The 20,987-nt window shown below is 43.1% G+C and overlaps 1 protein-coding gene across 1 annotated transcript in view; it reads left to right on the forward strand.

The window, feature by feature from the left end:
- Ush2a (usherin) overlaps positions 1-20,987 on the forward strand; it is a 680,823-nt gene that overhangs the window by 287,923 nt on the left and 371,913 nt on the right. The window contains exons 30-31 of the mRNA XM_085835345.1: positions 17,812-17,925; positions 20,047-20,208. Of these exons, the coding sequence (XP_085691471.1) occupies positions 17,812-17,925; positions 20,047-20,208 (276 nt within the window). The remainder of the gene's footprint in view (positions 1-17,811; positions 17,926-20,046; positions 20,209-20,987) is intronic.

Genomic DNA, 20,987 nt, shown 5'->3' on the forward strand with positions numbered 1-20,987 from the left:
GCCCACTTGTGGCAATGATTTATCGCAATGCCCCAGACAAGTTTAAAGTGACATCCCTGAGCCAAAGGTTTCCATCTTCATGGAGTATGGAACCTTCATTTACATAAGTATTGCAAAGGTAAAAATGAACTCCTCCCATAAAGAACTTTGCTAAGACTTTGCTTAGAATTGGAAGGAAATAAATGTTCGACCATAGTTGCAGATCTCTGAATTAAAGGTTTTGAATTCTAGGTTACTGTCTTATAATTGTTTTGTGGATTTGATTTGGTGTTGGTTTGCTTTCGTGTCTTTGAGCTTTGGATTCTGTTCACTGACTGGCTTCTAATTCTTTGGTTTCAGTCTTTAAAGTCCAACTTCTTCACTTCCTTACTTTGCTAGCTCTTACTTCCTCCTATCTCAATATTTTTGATTGCCATCTAAGTGTCTGCTTACCATTTAACTTGTCCCTTGAGTCATAGACACCAAACTCATTAGTTGCACTCACGTAGTGCTTTTGAGATAATACAGACATTCTGGGTTAGGTGTGAAATGAGCTCCACCCCCCTGCCCTGCCCCAGGAAGGCTCATTTGCTTGAACACTTGCTGCCCCAGATGGTGGTGCTGTTTTGGAAGATCTTGGCTTTCTGCCATAAAGAGCCTATCTGATGGAGATATCCTCTGAAAGCAGACCTTTGAAGAGTTACAGCCTAATCCCCTTCTGTCCCCTTCTGTGCTCTGTGGGAAGCCATGTGAACTTCCCCTTTCCTTGGTGACAGAAACCAGTCTATTGCCATGCTTTCCTCACTGGGACAGGCATGGTGTCTCCATCTGCTGAATGAATGCATAACCCAGAACCTCACCTTCTACAATTCAGTATCCCCATCCCTAGGAAAACTAAATAGATTTCTGTTTTCCTGCTCAGTGAGTTGGCGTCAATGAAGACTCTCATGGGTGGAAGACAGGTCTACTGAGGGAAACTTGCTTTGCCATCACAGCAATCTCACTAGCTCAGCTCCTTCCCTCCAAGAATTTGATGAAGTAGGGTACCAAGAGCCAGAGCCATTGCTCATTTCCTGGGGATTCAGGTTTCCTGGCCCTCTCTGATATATACCAAAGTTCTCTTTGCCTCTTGTATTTGAGATGCTTATAAGCATGTGTCCCTGTTATTGTCTTCTCATAACATGTGGCTTCCTAGTGAAGAGACTCTAAAACGCTGTACTGCCCTTTGCCTAATTGTGGAGAATCTGGTTTGGAATTGAGCCTGTGTATTAGAGCTTTAGACTGAATAATTCTCTTGTCCATCTAGCATGGTGAAATGGGGTTACGAGGAGAAATTTGACATCACTACTGAATTTCAGTTTCCCTGAAATCCTGGGGATAACCCCCCCTCCAAGTTGAAACTTGAAGATTCAGAATGTAAAGAAATACATGATGATTTTCTTTCATATAATGTATAAGTGTAGATAACAAAATACTATTCAAAGTTAACAGTTAGCAAGACAATCAAGCACAGTGGGTGTTGGACTTCTTGGCCAGACTCACATGAAGGCAGAGGTTAGAAGAGGAGCGAGTGATTAAACCCAAATATCAACAGGAAGAACAGCAGAACAGCAAGCAGAACAGCAGAACTCAGTAGTCGAATATTTGCCTGGTGGATGTTGGCCACTAGAGGATTCAGTGAGGATAATCCCACCAGCAGTGGAGAGTCCAGGGGTTAATAGACCCACTTAGGAGCAAATGGGCCCCTTTGGGCCACAGGGGCTAGACTCCATACCCTCCCAAGGCCAGAGTTCAGAGTTCACCTCCTCCACCTGAGCCTCCGGGTAGGAAGCTCTGCTGCAGTCGCTCCTTATTTCTGTAGACTTGTTACAAAGGGCTCCAATTAGCTCTCTGTAGCTTCTGTGGATTTTCCCTTTTGGCCCTGTTAACATGCCAAGATGCAGCTACAGTCCAGCCCTTTCCCCTCTGACTGAGGCTGAGCAGAGAGAGGTGCAGAACCTGAGCTGAAAGCACACCAAAAATGAGTGGATCCAAAGATGTGCACATATATGGCTTTTTTTTTTCTTGTGCTTTTTGAGCACATGAACTTAATTATCAGTATAATTAGCAGAGCACCTGGCATCCTGTTAAGGCTGTAATTGCTAAACAAGACTTGCTTTCTTAATAGTCTTGTTGTATTGCATTGCTCCAAAATCCTTCCCTTTACCGCTAAGTAATTATTATTCTCCCAGAATAATTATTTACTATTATTTACTATTCAACAACAACAACAATAATATTTTAGACATTAACAACCAAATCTACATCTTTGTAGAAAAATAAGAGATTTCAATGTGTAATACAATTGGTAATAGCTTTTCTCGCTAGAACTAGTTCTGGTCTATGCAGTTGAGTTTACTTCTGGTGTTGGGAAGCAGGCTGGGGTGGAGCAGGGTAGTGACTACCTGGAAATATATAAATTTTTATTCCCTCTTGAGTAGTTTTGAGTAACAGTTAATGATTTAACTATCTTATTGAGTGATTCCCAAATAGCTTCTGAAACAAAGGCGGCCCCTCTCATAGGATCCTGTGCTGGGACTTTAAATTCTCCACTTCGCTTATTTTCCTGGTTTGTACTTTTGTGTGGGATTCATGGACCACCCAAAATAAACTATAGCATAGAGACATACTCCTTTGGGTGGCCCTTTTCACCGGCTAGGCTGGAATCACTCACACTTCTCCTTCCCCATGTTCTGACTGTGTTAGTTCTGCCACGAGGAAAATCCCAGGACTCCCAGGGAAAGGCAGTGAGGGTGGGTACAGGGCTGCCAAGAGCTCACAGTGCAAGGAGAATTTCCTGGGGATTATGCTGGATACAGATCTCTATTCACTTAGGCTAGAAGTGGGATGCATGATTCTGAATTTCTCTTTTATTTTTAATTTAAAATTAAATTTAGGGATTTATACCCTTTATTTCTATTTTTAATTTATTTTTTAGAACTTTATGTAAGAGTACTGTATTTACATCATTTCTTTTTATTGCAACTCTCTCTGGTCTCCGACTCATCTTGCAGCCCTCTCATGTCTTCTCAAATCCATGGCCTCTTATTTTTTAAATATTCATGTATATTTATATATAATATTTATAAATTTAATCTGCTCAGGTTCTTAGTGTTGCTTAAATGTATTTTGTGTTTAAGGATGAGTACTTGGGAATGAATAACCTATCAGGGTCCTTGTCCACAGACATGGCATCTCTCTTGGCAACTGCTAATGTCCATAGATAGCCCTTCCTCTTGGCCTGCGGTCTTGTGAGATTTTTCCCACCTATATTGGCATGTCAGCTGGTGTTGCTATGGTTCAGATCGTGCCTACAGCCATACTGTTGAGATTTCATGGGTTCATCTTTCCTGTTACACATAGAAGACACTATCCCTCTATCTCTCGGCAGATGTCCTGTTCCTCTGGCTCTTGGAGCCTCTCCTTCTCCTATTCTATGCTATTCCCTGAAACTTAGGTGTGGGGGTTGTATTGTAGAGGTATCAGTTGGGAGAAGGTGTAACTCAGAATGTCTAATCAGCTCACTCCCCACCCCGAGGTGCCAAGTAGAACTCATGCTGCTAATTATATGGAAAATGAAAAAAATAAATCTAAAGTTTATAATGCCCATTAGCTTCAGAGCAAATTCAGGCAAGTGCAGTGATTGGCTGACTCAGTAACACTTTACCCACACGTGCTGAAAGCACAGATGTTTGTCTGTGCCCTTTGAATTTGGAGAAAGCACATAAAGTAAAGCCATAGGCAAAGGATGGCGTCCACTCCTGAAACTGTCCCTTCCTGTTAACCAGAAAGAATGAGTGAGCTCTTTTAGGGTTTTCAATCTACTGATAAAAAAGGAAAACTTACTAGTAGGATACCTTCAAAGAAAATGAGGGGTTAAAGGGCCCTGAAGGATCACAGAGTGAGGAAAGGTTGGATGCATACCCAAAGCCAAACATCCTATACTTGAAGAACAGTAGAGTGGGCAGGCTTTAAATCATATTACTCCTGTTTTGGGACTTTCTTGGATTTAAATCCAACTATCATTTGATCAAATAGACTTTATTCTATACTGTATAAGATACTGTATAAGTGGGTATCTTAGTTAGGGTTTCTATTGCTACTAAGAGCCACCATGTCCATGGCAACTCTCATAAAACAAAACAGTCACGTGGGGCTGGCTAACAGGTTCAGAGGTTTCGTCCATTATCATCATGGTAGGAAGCATGGCATCCTGCAGGCAGACTTGGTATTTGAGAAGAAGCCTAGTGTGTTCCATCTCTGAATTGGCAGACAACGGGAAGAGGGGAATACACTGGGCCTTGCTTAGGCATTTGAAACCTCAAAGCTCACCCCCACTAACACACTTCCTTCAATACTACATACCCTAACAGTACACCTCCCTAATAATGAAACATCTAAATATATAAGCCTACTGGGGGGCATTCATATTGACACCACTGCAGTGGATATATGTAAATGTGAGCCTGTGTATATTCTATATTTAAATTTCAAACAGTATACATTATATTTACCTGAGAGTTGTGTTGGATCTCTCTAGTTCAATATGATGTGATTTTTTTTTCCTATTCAAGTGCAGAAATGTTTATGGTATGGTTTCTACATGGCCATTCTCTGTACATGTGTGGGGTGTGCACAGACAGCCTGGTCCCAGGTTGAACAAAGGTCTGGAACCCCGAAGCCCCTGTGGGTGGTGATTTCCACCTGCATGGGACAGAAGGAGTTCATCCATGTCTCCTGGACACCTGGCTCTTGTCACATAGCTACAGTCTCTCATAACCCCCTTGCAGAGAGGTATGCCGCATCAATCACATAGTAGCTGCACCAAGCTCTCCCACATGCAAATAAGGTTTCTGTAAGCTCTCAGTCCAAGCCAATGAGAAGTACCTACTGTCAAACCTTGAATCATCCTCAAAACTGTATATAAATCTTATCCAGGGAATAAAAGGTGTGTGAGAACTACTCCATCATCACAGCCTTCTGTCCTAAGAGTTGTAACACTTGCGAAGAGGTCTGTTCTCCCAATATGCAGCCTGACACTCCTCACTGGCTAAGTGGCCTTTAGTCAGCCCAGCTTGACCTGACTCAGTACAGGCTGCACGGAGTAGCCAAGTAACCTGAAAGGCCAGAGAGACTGAGGTGGAGCTAACCACAGCAGGAGAAGGGCAGAAGCGACCTCCACTCCCTGCCCGCACTTGTTTCCCTTGCCAGAACTCTCACACCAGGCCAGGCCAGAGCCTCTGGTACACAGGCCCACATCCATGAATCTTGTTTCCTCATTACTTGATAAGCTCTTCAAAAGAAGGCATTGAGCATTGTATTATACACTCATTTTTAGGTCTTGTGTGATAATTTTTATATGGATAAATTATGGAGTGTGTGCTACTAATCCTTAGTTAATGTGAAGTTAATATTGTATGTTGCATCAGGCTCAGTAGTGCTAAGGCTTGACTACTCTTCCTTGGTAGAGTTTGAACATAGTTATTGTTCTCAAGAACTTTATTATGAAATTACATACAGAGCTGGTCCAGGTTTGAACAGATACTTAGAGTTTAATTCATATTTTTTCCATGGCAAAATAATAATAATAATAATGGTAGATGGGAAGTTTCTAAAGATTGGCTTTAAAATATTTACTTCATAATGCAATCCATAAATCATGCATTCGCACTATAGTATTATGATGACATGCATAGAGAACAGACAAATATTCATTGATTTAAAAAAAAATACAACTATACAACTAATAGTTAATAGCTATACATCTATTGGGGCCAATATCTATGAAGAATATCTATATGAAGAATTAAAATAAATAATTTAAAAAACAAAGAGATCATCCAATCAATAAATGAGCACATGAATTCAACAGAGAATTGTTAAAAGAAGACATATAAAATGGCCAATAAAAATGTGGGAAAATCTTCAGATATGGAGAAATGCCAGCTAAAATTGATTTGACATTCCAACTCACTCTTGCCAGAATGGCTATTTCAGGGAGAGAGAGAGAGAGGGAGACAGAGACAGAGACAGAGACAGAGACAGAGACAGAGACAGAGACAGAGACAGAGACAGAGAGAGAAACAGTAAATGCCAGGAAGGATTGGAAGAAGAAGCAGCAGCCTGTGTACTCTGGTGCTGGAGGTGAAAGCTGGTGGAGCCACTATGCACTCTCTGCAGAGCTTCCTCAGATACAAACGTCAATACAGAAAGCAGAATGACCAGCTCCTTCATGTAGACCATCTCTATCCTCCTGGCATGTGCCCTAAGGACTCTGTATGGTCACATCACAAATACACGCACATCCATGTTAACCACGGCACTACTCATTAGAGCCAAAACGCAGAGCAGCTTAGATGTCCTTCAGCGGAGGAATTCGAAAGAACTGAGGCACATGCACACAATGGAGTTCTGGTCACAAAGAAGAGTGCAAGTAGAAGGTGTATTTTTTGAGAGAAAGGGAGCCCTGCTCAGAGAGAGAGGGGAATGAGAGGGAGGGTGCTGGAGGCGAGGATGGTAAAAGTATCTAAGCCTGTGGGGAGATGCCTAGATGAGATCTGTGATTTCATAGACTAATTTCCCAACAACAAATGATGTGGTGTGTTCTAGGTTAGGCTGCCAGGATGCAGCCACAGATGGTGAAGCACTAAGGAGAAGAAGAGCTGAAGGGTGATCTATCATTTTCAATTAATTTCACTTGAAAAATAGAGAACTCAGAAATGGCGGCCTCTTCTGGAGTTAGATGTCCATGTGGAGGGAGCTGTCATAGTCCAGCCATACTCGCTGCCTTCCTTGGGGTCAAGACTTGGGCTTCATGTTCCCAAATGGTTGCCTGGGCTTCACGTCACCTGTGTGATTCCACTCAGCAAGCACTTAGAATAGTTAGGGAATGGTCCACATATTCATGTTAGAGTGGTATCTTAAGAACTAGTCTGTCATGGGTGAGCATTGTGATCTAAATTCAGTGACATGGTTGTGTGGACTGCTGGGACTGCTGACATTACTCCAGGTAGCCATTTATCCAGCAGGAAGGAAACCGTTAAATTTGTTGAGGAAAAGGTGTATAATATATACTAAGAGGTCAACTCGTGGTCTCTGCCACCATCAGCAAATGGGGGAAGAAATGAGAAAAGGAATTCATTTCGCTGGGGTTTTTCACAGATGAATTTTGAGAAAGTCCTGTGCCAGCTTTATAGTACTCCATAAATTTATTTGTGGTTTATTACAAACTATTTCTTTAAATGTAAATCTTGAAAGAAATTGGTCTGAAGATTTGCACAGGACAAAAATACAGCCCCATGACAGAAATTGTAAAGATAGAAGTGATGTAATGCCCCGGCTGCACTAATGCAGAAGAATCGCATTAGGCGGGGCAGTGTTGATGAGTTAAGAGCTCGGTCTGTTTCTCTGGAATATGTAATGTGCCTGGGTGGCTTACTCACTGAGAAGATACTGTGAGGTTGTCTGCTTTTTGGTTTTCTGTCTATTTTTGTTTAAACAATTCATTTGAGCCTGCAAAGTAAGAAGATTTTGCTTTGAGCATTTGGATTTCAGTTTTGGTATAGCACATACCATGGTTAAAAGTAAAGATAATATTTAAATTCTGCCGTCCACTGATCAGCAGTGAGGTATGCTCATAATACGCTATAAAAGTACATTAGGGTCATCAATCATATTTGATAAAGAAAAGGAAGTTCCCCAAATTATCTCTTTTTACTCTTTCATCCTTTTATAACTGTATTATATTTGGATTGATGCAGAAAGGTACACACAGGTGATACATGTACACACACACACACTTCTGAGTCAGTTGTCTTCTTTAAGAAGTGTTGTCAGCTGGTTTGAAAGACAAATCACCCTTTGTAGACAAATTGTTGCAGTAAGGATGAATCTCTGAACACATTTTAAGGTTCATTTTCATGAAGTATTTGCTATTAAAAGTGCAGTGTTGCTTTTAATGACCTTGCTTTCCCACCATATAGGACAGGCTTAGGTCATGTGGGAACAACAAAGGATCAGAAGCCAGGGTGTGCCCTTGGCTTAGGAGCAGCTTATGCTTCTCTGCCTACCCACAGCCCTTCTGAGAAACAGGTGACTCCATCAGACTAGGGACCAGCTTGTGGGACAGTGGTCGGCAGAATTGGCTTTCCTTCTGCTCCCTCCTGCCCCATGCCTTCTGGCTGAGTCACGTCCATTATTTCCTGGGGCATTCCACTGAGGTTAGCACCTGTCCGTTTTGTAAGTTAAGGAGTTAACAGAAGCCTGTGGCTTCAAACTTCCTTATAATTAAGATGACAGAGACTCTGTGGCTCTTACGAAGAAGCAGGCATTGATTTAAAATTTGATGTTCGCTGTAAGCCTGCTGAGAGAATCTTCATGGGTATTGCTTTGAGGTCAACTCAAATCGCTGCTTAAACCATTCTCTAAGTCTGGGATTAAGCCCTATTTTATAAAAGAAATAGTTATTCTTCCTGCTTGGAAACATCAAAATCTGCTCGGTCTTGGTTCCAAGGTGTGCGATCTCCTATGCTTCCCAGTACAAGTTCTAAACTAGGCCACAAAGTTCATTTGAAAGAGATTGAGTATTGAAAACACTGGGCTTAACACTTCCAATGCACTAGCTTAGGTAAGAGAAAGTGCCAAGGCTCCTCCACAGTTCAAGCAAATTGAAGGCTGGCTTTATTTTATAAATACTAGATGATCTTATTTTTATGTTTTATTAGCCTGTACTAACTGTATATAATAATGGCTTTTTCAACTAAATTCCCAGAGCATTGGAAGAGGCGATGCAAATGTTCCGTTTAAAGCTGTGCATTCAATAGCCCTGAGTTCTCAGCAGCTTATTGATATTTAAAGCACTACTGTAACTGCAGTAGCAGAAGCTCAGGCATCCTGCATGCTAGGAACAGGGCAAAGTAGAATGTCTCTGGAGAGTCCCAGATACCTCCTCTAGACTATTCAATTTTCACCCATACTTAACATCCTTAAACAGTTTCTTGGGGTCAATGTGTTCAAATGTCTGTGTTAGAAGTTTGTTTCCAAGGGGACCTGTGCAGAAAATATGGCAAGCTGGATTGATTTGCTCCCTCCAACCCACCCACTGGACTGGCTGGGATACACACGTGAGAATTATAATTTATCAGCACCATGGCAGAAATCTTAAGGCAAAAGCTGTCCCCTTGTCTTCTCCTCTTCCCAGGCTCTTCCATTCTGTCCCCAGCGATGAGCCATTCAGCCTACGTGGTGTCCCTTACCAGATGGCCTCTTAATAAGTGCCTTGCTCTGACCCACCCTCGCATTCTTGATCCAAATGTGAGATGCCAGCAAATAAATCAGAGAATGGCACTTGGCTGAGTTCTCGGGAGATGGAGGAAAGCCCCAGGGAAAGGAAGTGAGAGACAGCATGGCTGGGGATGTGTCCACAACTCATTATGGCTAGTAAAGAGAAGACATGAGAGAGAGAGAGAGAAAGAGAGAGAGAGAGGAACAGAGAAAGAGAGACAGTTCGACAAAGAGAGACAGAGAGAGACAAAGACAGAGACAGAGAGAGACAGAGAGACAGAGAGGTAGAGAGACAGAGACACAGAGACAGACAAAGAGAGACAGAGATACAGAGACAGACAGAGACAGACAGAAGACAGAGACAGAGAGACAGAGAGATAGAGGCACAGAGAGACAGACACACAGAGACAGAGACAGAAAGAGACAGAGAGAGACAGAGATACAGAGACTCAGAGAGACATACAGAAACAGAGACAGAGACAGACAGACATAGAGAAAAAGAGAATAAATAAATTCTCCGTATCATTCTGACTATCTCCCCTAACACACAAACACCTCCCTGGAAGCATGATCTTTGCAGAGAGTCTGCTGGCTTTAGAATCAGGGTAGACAATGCCATGCACAGATTTCAGCCACCAGACTAAAAGTGCAACCGAAATGAGTGGATAATGAGAGCAGAGCAGCCAGGTCTTTAATTGAATTAAAAGCTGGGTGACATCAGTGCAGACACCTGTCCAATTACAGACAGGCCAAGGTGTTTACCGTTGCTGTACAAGCCATTCGAAGATGACAGAAATCTTCCCGCCCACAGATTAGCATAATGAAGGAGAACAGATTACTGTGGATGCTCGCCAAACACCTAGCTTGGCAGCTGGGGGGTGGGGGGGGGTAGGGGAGGGAGAGGAGTCGGCTGCAGAACAGAAATAGAAAGCACAGGCCTCTCCAGGATGCTGCCATCTTGCTTTGGTGTCAATTTTGTTTGCTGGCAGAGCATTTGTACTTGAAGACATTTAGTCAAAAAAGTTAACCGTAAAATCTCAGAGGCAAAGCCACCTCCTCTGCTCTCCTGCCTCTCCGTGCTTGGGCTCCGTGAGTGGTACAGCACCCTGTATAGCTGATGTCAGCCCCACAAGAATTTTCTCCTAGGGAGTCAGGCTGCCTCCGACTGTTCATATTCCTCTCTGCCTCCTTCAGGATTTGAGGTGAGAGGGAAGGAAAGAAAGATGTTGGTGATACCAAACTAGTGTCGGGGATACTTATCTGTCAGTCAAAAGATAGAGTCAGGGGCGCATTGGTGATGAGCCAAGTCTTCACTGGCTCAGTGAACCAAGGATCTTTTATTAAACCGTGTGTGTGTGTGTGTGTGTGTGTGTGTGTATGTGTGTGTGTGTACAATGTGTATGTGCAGGCCAGGGGACTACCTTACCTGTCCTGCCTCAGGTTCTGTCTGTGTTAACACAGGATCTCTAACTGTCCTGGAGTTAGCAAGTAGGCTCCACTGGCTGGCCACTGAGCCCCTAGGACTCACCTGTCTCCACCTCCCCAGCTCCACAATGACCAGGTCTGCCTCCACACCTCATTTGTTCTTGAATTGGCCTATTTGAGGTTTCTGGTCCCTGAAGGAGTGCTGGGCCTTGAGCTCAGGTTCTCATGCTTGTGTAGCCACCAGCCATAGTATCATCAGGAAGGATGCTGAGAGCATCAGGAGCCCTGTGAAGAAGTGGTCTCTGTAGTCACTGACCTGGGAGTCACTATGAGGGACATTTACGTAGCAGCTTCTCTGTACATGAGCCCTCCTGGGTCAGTCTCTCCAGAGAAAGTATTTGGAGCCTTATACAGACAGGGTCTTAAATTCCTCCCTACCTGGACAGACTTCCTTCCCTCAAACAAAGCCCCTGCCCCATCCTTAGCTTGGGCTTTGCAGAGACTGTACTGGACTTGAAACTCCCCTGGTGTGGTTTGTCAGGACATCTCAATGCCAGGCATTAATGCACAATGCATTATCGCTTAGGGTGAGAGTCAGGGCCCTGCTGGGGCTAGCAATTCAGGTCCACACACTGACGCTCCCCAGCTTCATGGGCCACTCACACTTTTAAGACATCGATAATGCTTGCTTTATGCTTATTGAATGCTATTTCAGTGTGCCTTCTTCCATTATCAAGAAAGACTGGCAGGCTTTCTGACATGGCTGGGGCCATTTTCTGACTTCACGGACTTTTGTGGTTAAAAGGAAGTTTGAGAGGTCACTTGCCTGCCTGATGAATGGGACACTCTCAAATTGAAAGTTCTCAGGGTTGTCCCCCTCAAGGGCATTCACCCCAACCCAATTAAAGTTCACAGTGTTGGCATCTACTTCTTTGTCTTTATAGAGAGCTAGCTTAATTCTCTGTGGACACATTTTTTTCTCTAGAATTTTTTATAACTCTGTCTTCTCTGTATTATTCCATATTTTTTTAAAACTATGACATTCAAGCAAATTTCTGTAATTGTCCCTTATAAATTTCCCTTTGCTTAAAGGCCTCCTATTCTGGTAGAATTTAACTGTCAACAGAACAGCTTAGATTCATCTAGTAGAAGAGTCTCAACTAAGGAACTTCCTAGATCAGACTGCCTTGTAGGCATGACTCTGGGGACTTGTCTTGATTGTTAATTGATATTGGACAGCTGGGCCTACTATGGGTAGTATAATTCCTAGGCAGGTGGTCATAGACTATACAAGAATTCTATCAAAGTATAAGCTGACCTGAAAACTAGCTAGCAAAGAGCATCCTATGTGGGACATGCTGTAGTTCTTTGGTTGGAAAGTGAGTTTGGTTGGAGGTTCTGTGTAGAATACTAGATAGTAAACAGGTCTGCCTTCAAGTTCTTGTCTTGAATTCAACCATTGATTTTTCTTAATGACGGGCTGTGGCCTCAAAATGGAAGCCAAATAAAGCTGTCCTGTCCCTAACTTGCTTTTGGTCAGAGTGTGCCATCATGGCAAAAGAAATGAAACCAGTCCTCCTCCTGGCAACTTAGACTCACAGGTGCAGATCATGCAAATGTCTCCCTGCATACAGCCTGCCTGCAGACACTCGGCTTCTGCATGCATCTGTGCATGGCTACCATCATTGTAGTCCTGGTAGCCTTATGAAAATAAGTTATCTTCTCAATCACCTTTGCTAGAGGTCAAAAGACATAGCATTGATTAATAATTTCTGATGATAAATTCTCAGGATAGCACTATGTTTTTCTCTGGAGACAATACAGTCTAAGACACTTTAGACAATACAGTCTAAGTGTTTACCTTAGCACTCAAAGCAAGACATCTAGGGATTCATTTAGGGATCAGGGATGAGCTTAGGGTCACAGAGCAGGTGGTCTGCCTCCTTGATCAATCGCACAACTTTTTCTAGACATCAGCTTTAATCCGTCTGGGAATATTCTCCATACTGGAGCAAAGGGAGTCAAGTATGTGTCCCAGACTGGAGGACAACATGAGCAGCCATTTCTTCCTCATGACCCACGCTTAATGGTGACCAGTCAAGAAAGGAGAAAGCCCTGAATGGTCACCCTAGGCCTCTTTCTGAAGTTTTTACTCTGAAAGTTATTTAGGCACTTTGACAAGACACTTTGCATCTCAGAGATGCAATGTAATGGGCAAATCCCCCTCGGAGCTAGGGAAGATTCACCACTCCAGCCTAGAAAAGGGTAACGCATTTTTTAAAAGTGTGATGGAGAAGTCATGCAAACTTCCCACTAGGGATCCAAGGCTGGAAAAACCCCAAAATTCAGCTCCCTTCTCCTCTCTGCCTCTGCTCCCTATTCTCTGTTCTCTATCTTCCTTCCTTGGTATTTATTATTTTCTCACCTGCTTTAAAAAGGAAAGGCAAATGCTTTGATAAATGGCCGAAGTATGATCTAGTTTCTCCCCATGTTCCTTTAAGGTCTCTAAACTTTTCTAGGAAATATAACACAATTTTGTAAACCTCTCTTCCAAAGCAGAAAGCTGGAAAGAGTATTTTGCTGAGAGGTTAAAATGACCATTATTCACAGTTTTCTTTAATTAAATAGGCCTTCTGTAGCCCTGGAATAGAGCGTGCATCTTTTAAATTCTCCCGTCTATATACTTTAATGACTTTAGGGAAACTATACTGCTGTGTGATGAACTCCTTAAATAAAGAAAAAGCTTAGAGGAACAATCTCGTGGTACATGTATGTTCAGCTTAGCCTTGTCAACTTGGCTGAACTTACAGTCTTCTGAGAGGAAATCCTTGATGGAAGAATTGCCTAAATCAGTTTGGCCTGTGGGCAAGTCTGATGGGGGCGGTCTTGGTTGTTAATTGATATATTAATGTAAGAGGATCCAGCCCACTGTGGGCAGCACCATTCCCTAGGCAGAGGGCCTTCGCCTGTGGAAGAAAGCTACCAATCATCTACCTGCATGATCCAGCATGTAGTTTGCTTTCTTCCACAACTTTTGCCTTGAGTTTCTGTCCCGTCTTCTGTCAATGACAGATTGTGACCTGTGAGTTGAAATAAATCATTCTTCCAGTGACAAGCTTTTGGTCACAGCAGCAGAATGGAACTAGAATAATATATATGCAAAGAGACTTACTTCCTGGAAACAAGCTAGTCCTAGCAGAAACACTGAAGCTCGCTTAGTGACAAGCTTTCCTGTGACCCCCCCCCATGACTATGTGAACCTTTCTTGAGATGCTGATAGAATGGCTGAAGTCCCACCATGACACTTCAGCTGTGATTTAAGGAGAAATAATATCTCAAGTAAGGATTTTGTGTAAGGGCAGGCATCTGTGATTCTCTGTGATGATGGTACCCTACTTACTAATAGATATAAAGCATGGTGTATTACCATCCAGGATGCAAACTTGTATCTTTTCTTAGTCAATATTGCTATGCCTGCACGAATGATGTCCATCTAAGAGAGATTGCTTCTGTCGTGTGATTCATGTGATCATACATGAGTTTCATATCCCAGCATACCTTGCTCATGATGGCAATACAAGTGTCATTCTCTGGCGCCTGTCTTACTTCCTATTGGTATTATTGGAATTCAGCCACGCAAGCAGTAGTAGTTTTAGACACAGTCGAGTTGCACTTCTCAACAAGAAAGATGAGTCAAAAGTATCGTAAAGCTCGAATTGCCAAGACACATGTATAGTGATGATTTCATTTTGACACTAGAATTTGTGTATCATGATATTGGTACTAAGAAATAGAAAAAATGGGAGCTAGGGAGATGGGGAGATGGCTCAGTGGGTAATGAACTTATCACACAAGTATGAGAACCTGAGTTCAAACTCACTGTACCCAGATTAATGTCAGAAAGGTGTAGCAGTCCATCTGTGCGTGATCCCAGTGGTCAGGAGGTGAGAATGGGATCCTGAAGGACAATCTGGTTAACTAGCCTAGCAGAGTCAGCAAGCTTATAGTACAAGTAAGAGACCTTGATTCAGTCAATTAGGTGAAAAATGATAGACGCTTGATGTGACTTCTGGCCTCCACACACACTCACAGACATGCAGGTGCTTGCATTCATACACACACATGGGATGGAAACATGGATCCCTGGTTAAGACCATCCACTTCTCTTGCAGAGGAGCCTAGTTAAATTCCCAGCACCCATGTGGGATGGCTCCCAACAGCCTTTAACTCCATCTTCAAAGGCTCCAATGCCTTCTGGTATCCACTGGCTCCTGCACACATGTAAATATAACCCCGTGTGGAAACATACATATCCATAATTTAAAAGAAACATAAATCTTTTTTAAAATAGGGAAATAAAGAGCCAGAGGCATAAGTCTGTAATATAACAATTACATAATGTGCTTACATCCCAAGTCCAATCCCAAGGGCTACAAAGCGAAAGCAATGCAGAAATGGTGTTTTCTATGGATTGAGGGGGTTGAGTGGCTCACACCTTTAGGAAGACTGGTGAGGACCTTCACCCTGCAGGTGGAAAGACGGGACCAGAACCCTGGGACAATGAAAAGTCTGCAGAGATTTTGGGGCTCCCCATATGATGAAGCTTGATCGATTAGCAAAATCCAGAAAAAGAAAAAAACTTGAAGAGCCAGTCTGATATAGCAGCGGGCCCTTAAAAGTGTCCTTGGAGGAATCAGAGTCAATCAAGAAATGAATGAAACAAACTGTCTGAAATTAAACAGCTCAAGGAAATCCAATGATACCAGGGATGCAGAGAGAGCCCATGTCCAGTACGTACAGAGAGTGAATGAACCTGGCTTCCTTGGTTTTAGCTTTAAGAGACAATGACTTATCTTTGAAAGACAGAAGTCATTCAGAGGTCATGGAGGCAAGAGCTGAGTTGCAACCATAGCATGAGTTAGACTAAAAACTATTCTACACTAACATTCATTGCACACAAAGCTATACTGGGGCCTCCATGTGCCTGAACTGCTAAATCTCATTAGTCAACTTTTTAGGTAAATACTATGCTATTATACCATATAGACCACTCCTGGGGCCTCTCCTTCAAGACAGAGATTATTATTCATGTAGCTATGACAAGACTAAAGCACTGAGGCCTGGTTGGGCCTGTGAATTCATCAGGCACCCTAGCCTAAGTTGCTGTGTAGCCTCTTGCGATATGATAAGGGTGACTGTGTGATTATGTTAGCTCAGGTGGGATGAGAGGCAACTTCCTGAAAATATGGAACTCAGACGACAAGTCATGAGTACTGGGACATGCAAGAGCAAATGGCGGTCCCAATGGCAGGATGGAGGGAAAGTAGAGGTTCTGTCACAAAGTAGTTTCAAAATTAGAAAGATGCCAACATGTAGTGTGTGTGTGTGTGTGTGTGTGTGTGTGTGTGTGTGTGTGTGCGTGCATGTGGGTATGCTAGCTTACTGTCTTGCTGCTTTGGGCCACAAACTGAGAAGAGGGTGCCACATGGTTGGGTATTTCCCAACAGATACACTGCAGGGAGCTGTGTAGCCACTGAAATGAAGACTGGAAGCAAGCACTAAGGCCCATTGGTGAGGATGAGATGCAAAAGGGAGCCACAGCTCATCTTCTTTGTTCATTCTTTCTTCTAGCTCTTTCCAGTCCTTAAACTCTCTGTTGGGAAGGACAAAGACACATGCATATCTGTTCAAATCTGTGCTTGAGTTGGGCTGGGGAGATACTCAAGCAGAAGCGCATGTTTGTAATCCCAGTGCAGGCAAGGCAGAGACAGGAGAATTTTTGAGGCACATTGACCAGAGTGTCTAACCTAATTGTCAAGTTCCAGGTAAATAAAAACATTTTTTTTTTCAGAAATCAAGATACAAATAGGTGAAAAAGACAGCCAAGATTGAGCTCCAGCTTTTACAAGCATGTATATACACACATAAACACATACACATACAAACACACATACCAACATGGATATTTACATACACAAACACAGACAACCAAACACATACACACACATACATGAATACACACAAACACACGCATGCACATGAGTATGTACACACATAAATACACACAACCAAACACACACACACACACACACAAACACATACACACAGGTAATAAAGAGTTTAAAGGGTGACATCTCTCTCCAGTATTGCTCCGTGGAGCACTAGTGTATTCTCTGGGTTACTGAATGCTTAGTCATTAAGGATAACAAAGACTGGACCACCTTTTTTGTAAGAGTGATCACAGTCTACCATTTGGATCAAAGATTGCCCTAAGAACATTCAGTGAGAGAAACCAGAGCAGATGCATGAACTATGAGCTTGCTATGTCTTTAATCCATAAGACTCACCACGTAAAGAGTGTCGTCTTGGTTATATCAGTAGACAAACGGTGTTTTGGGGACGATGAAAACTTTCAATTGATGAACAAATCCTACACGTCGCCTGCAAAGCCAGGTTAATTTAGCTCTTCCCTGTGCAATGCTTCCATTTGAGACAGGTGTCTTAATTAAATAAACTAATAATTTCGCAAGTAGAAGTAGAAAAGCATAATTATCCAATTTACTAATTGTTCTGTTGTGTGAATTTGCATACCTTATTTTTTTTTGCCTGCCACGCAAACAGTTTGTCTCGGTGTATCCTACCGTTGAAATAATGGAACCCCTCTTGGGAGGAGCATTTTCTGAAGTGTACTAACAAACTGCACATGGGACTTCTTAGTTAAATATGTTCCAAAGGTGCTAGATTCAAGCAAATTGAATCATTTTTGTTTCTGTGGGAGGCTCAGGCCCTGTAATGAAGCATTATGTGGGAATGGGTGCTCAGTATCATCATCACCAATACTGTGTCAGTGATGTCTTGGCAGCAGTGGAGGTCTTTGCTTAACAGTTACCGGCTTCAACACTCAGTCAGTAAGTAAGACAAAAACAAAACAAAATGAAAGCTATGCATTGTGGTTTTGCCTCTCTCTGTGTCTCTCTCTCTGTGGTCACCATATTTGTACCTTTTTCTCTTTCTCTGTGTCTCCTCCTTTCTCTCACATACAAGCTGGCAAACATATATTCCTTTTGTGTCCCCCGTTTATCTTAGGCGTGTTGACAGGACTTCATCCCTTCCACAGCTACATGGTAACCCTGACTGCTTGTTCTCGGGCAGGCTGCACCGAGAGCTCACAGGCGTTGAGCATCTCCACTCCACAAGAAGGTAAAGTAATTTCAAAGGTCTTGACTTCCACATTTCAGTCATGAATAATAAAATAGGAGAAGAGCTAAATGCTGCGAGGCCATTTGCTGGAAAACCCCGACCTAATTTGATGACAAAGTGCATTGCCAGGCCATAATTGCTCCCATTTTTTGGGGGGGTGCGAAAATGAATCAAACTCCATAGCCTTTAATGACATGCATCTTTAATAGCTGTAATGCAGATTAATGGGCTTTTTAATTGCTGTTACATTGTTCATGCAAGAGCCTTGTCATTAATATGGAGCATCTGAAAGATTAATGAAAGCTTCCTCATTTTACTATGGCTCAGAAGTAAATCTAGAGACAGTCTGACTAAAAAGAATTGATTGTATGGCGCAGTATGAAATTGAGAATCAAACGGTTGATTTCCATGGTCTCTTTTAACTGCTAAACAGCAGCATGGGCAACGACGACGTCGGGAAGACAGAGCCTCCACATGCCAACCGAGGCGATTAATCCCTGTTCCTCTCCTCCCACTGGAGTCTCTCTCCTGTTGTTCTTGGGATGTGCAAACTGTTGGTCTAAATTAATGTTTCAGAAAACATGGGTGAGGGCGGCAGTGGGGAAGAGAGAACACCTCAGGACTCCAAAAGTAAAAGCTTTGCTCAGGCATCCAGACGAAGCTCCTCATGACACACAAGCTCCAAGCCCTCAGAGTGGAAGCTGAAGGAGCTGTTACTTCCTACTGCTCTCTCCTGTGTGCTGCCTACTAGGAAAGGCACTTAGACTTGAAAGCTCGGTCTTCAGGGCAGAAGTTAGTCTGCAAGTTAGTCTCTCTCTCTCTCTCTCTCTCTCTCTCTCTCTCTCTCTCTCTCTCTCTCCTCTTCTTCCTCCCCCTCCTCCTCCTTCCTCTCTTCCTCTCTTCTTCTGCTTCTCCTCCTCCTCCTCCTTCCCCTCTACCTCTCTTCTTCTGTTCCTCCTCCTCCTTCCCCTCTTCCTCTCTTCTTCTGCTTCTCCTCCTCCTCCTCCTTCCCCTCTTCCTCTCTTCTTCTGCTTCTCCTCCTCTTCCTCCTCCTCCTCCCTCCCCCATGCATGCTTCCCTAAAATCTCCTCTTCTCTTTCTCCTTTCCGTTTTCCTAGGAAATGTGTTAGAAGAGAGATGGCAAGAGGCAGGCAGAAGCCGGTATGATGCCATGAGGAGAGAGAGAATTTTGTGACATCCTTCTTGGGACCCTCTCTTCTGTTTCATGCCTGCTCTGGATCAGAGGCCACTTTTCCCACTGTGCTGTCACAGCCACTCTCTAGCCTTGTCTACTCTACCAGAGTGGCATTGTTCCTCTCAGGGTGACACTGTGTCTTCTGGGGCACATCATTATCATCCCATTTTATTGTCATTTCCACCAGTCCCCATCTGTGAAGTTTCCCATTGCTTCCCCTCTATCTACTTGTCTAGACTTTGCCTGGTATCCCTCACTCCGGCTTCACAACCATTTCACCAAGGAACTGGCCACTCATCTAGTGCAATGCCTTTGTCATTACATGAGCAATTCCCAAATCGCTTTTCCAAGGAGCTAAGTCTTACATGCAGAATGCTGTTTCTGTTTCCGATTAGGCTTTTGTTTTGTTTTGTTTTAATTTTCTGTGATTTTAATTCACTGGCTAGGATGTAAATAAATCCTTTTCAAGAATTACATTGTAGTTTCAATATACAACGATCCCATTGTCTATTTCTTGGCCATTCCTGTAGTTGAAGAGCTTTTAAAACCTCCCAGTTAGGAACTGCTCACCAGGGTCACCCGATTCACACCACATGCTTCTTCCAAGCCAGCCACAGTGACTTTGCTCTAACAGTCTCAGCCCCATGAGGACGGGATGGGTTAACAATACTTTTAATGAAGTAACACAAACGTCAGTCAACTGAACGAGAGTAGGGACTCCCCATCCATCACAGATGCAAATTCTTAGAAATTCAGGACAGTTATTTAGCACCTTTCCTAAAGCAATTACTGACAAGCTACCTGCGAGTCAGAACCACTTCCATGCACGGGACTACAGCTTTAGCCCATGATTTATTGATTTGGGTCTGAAAAGTTTCACTTAGGAAAGTAAACTAAAATTAAACTCTTATTTTATTCCTTTACAGCACCCCAGGAGGTGCAGGCACCAGTCGTCGTGGCCCTTCCCAACTCCTTGTCATTCTTTTGGAGTCCACCCAGACAAGCAAATGGGATTATTACGCAGTACTCCTTATATGTGGATGGGAGGCTGGTCTACACAGGCAAGGGACAGAACTACACAGTCACAGGTGGGCCTTCAGTCACCGTCAGGTAATAGATTCACAAATGTCCTCTCTAGATGGCCACTGAATATATTTTTCTGAATCAGGTAAGTGATTTTTGCCTCCTTGAGACTGAAAGGGAGCCTTGGGCTGTATTAGCCCAGACGTTTCTGGATCGCATAGACCATGTGTTTGAATCTGAGTGCCCGTGTGGCCCCACGCACATGGGGCTGTGAGCTGACTGAATTGGTGACTTCTTTAAACATCTCCATGGTCACACGACTAGCTGTTTGAAATATGGCTGCACGGAAAATAATCTGAAGATGCAGAAGGATGACTCGGCACGGCACAAATCTTAAACCATTTGAGACAAAGCATGGATCACAGGGCCAGATTATCTGACACATGAGCAAAATGAAATCGCCAAAAGCTTTCTAAATGCCAGAGGCTCTCGATGAGTGCCATCTGGTATTTGCATTGTGTTTAGGGTGCTCAATGTTTACTCAGACTAGCCATGTGATGATATTGTTGTATTGCTGTGCTGTATGAGGAGGTAGTATTACACAAATGTTGATTAATTTGGAAACTGGGGCCTAGAGATACTGTTTTTTGGTGAAAGGTTATAGCAAGTTCCAGTCAAAGTTTGAATTAATTATTCAAGGGTTCACTCATTCACATGAAAGCCAGGCACTAAAGAGGACAGAGGTAAGCAGTAGGCTCCCCCTTCCCTGGTGTCCCTGGCTTTCTGGGACACATTCAGATCCTAGCGTGAAGGATTCCTGGGCAGCTGTATTCATAGTATTCAT

The sequence above is a fragment of the Mus caroli genome, unplaced genomic scaffold, assembly GCF_978045245.1.
Source record: "Mus caroli unplaced genomic scaffold, Mus_caroli_1 scaffold_1, whole genome shotgun sequence".
NCBI classification, from domain to species: domain Eukaryota; kingdom Metazoa; phylum Chordata; class Mammalia; order Rodentia; family Muridae; genus Mus; species Mus caroli.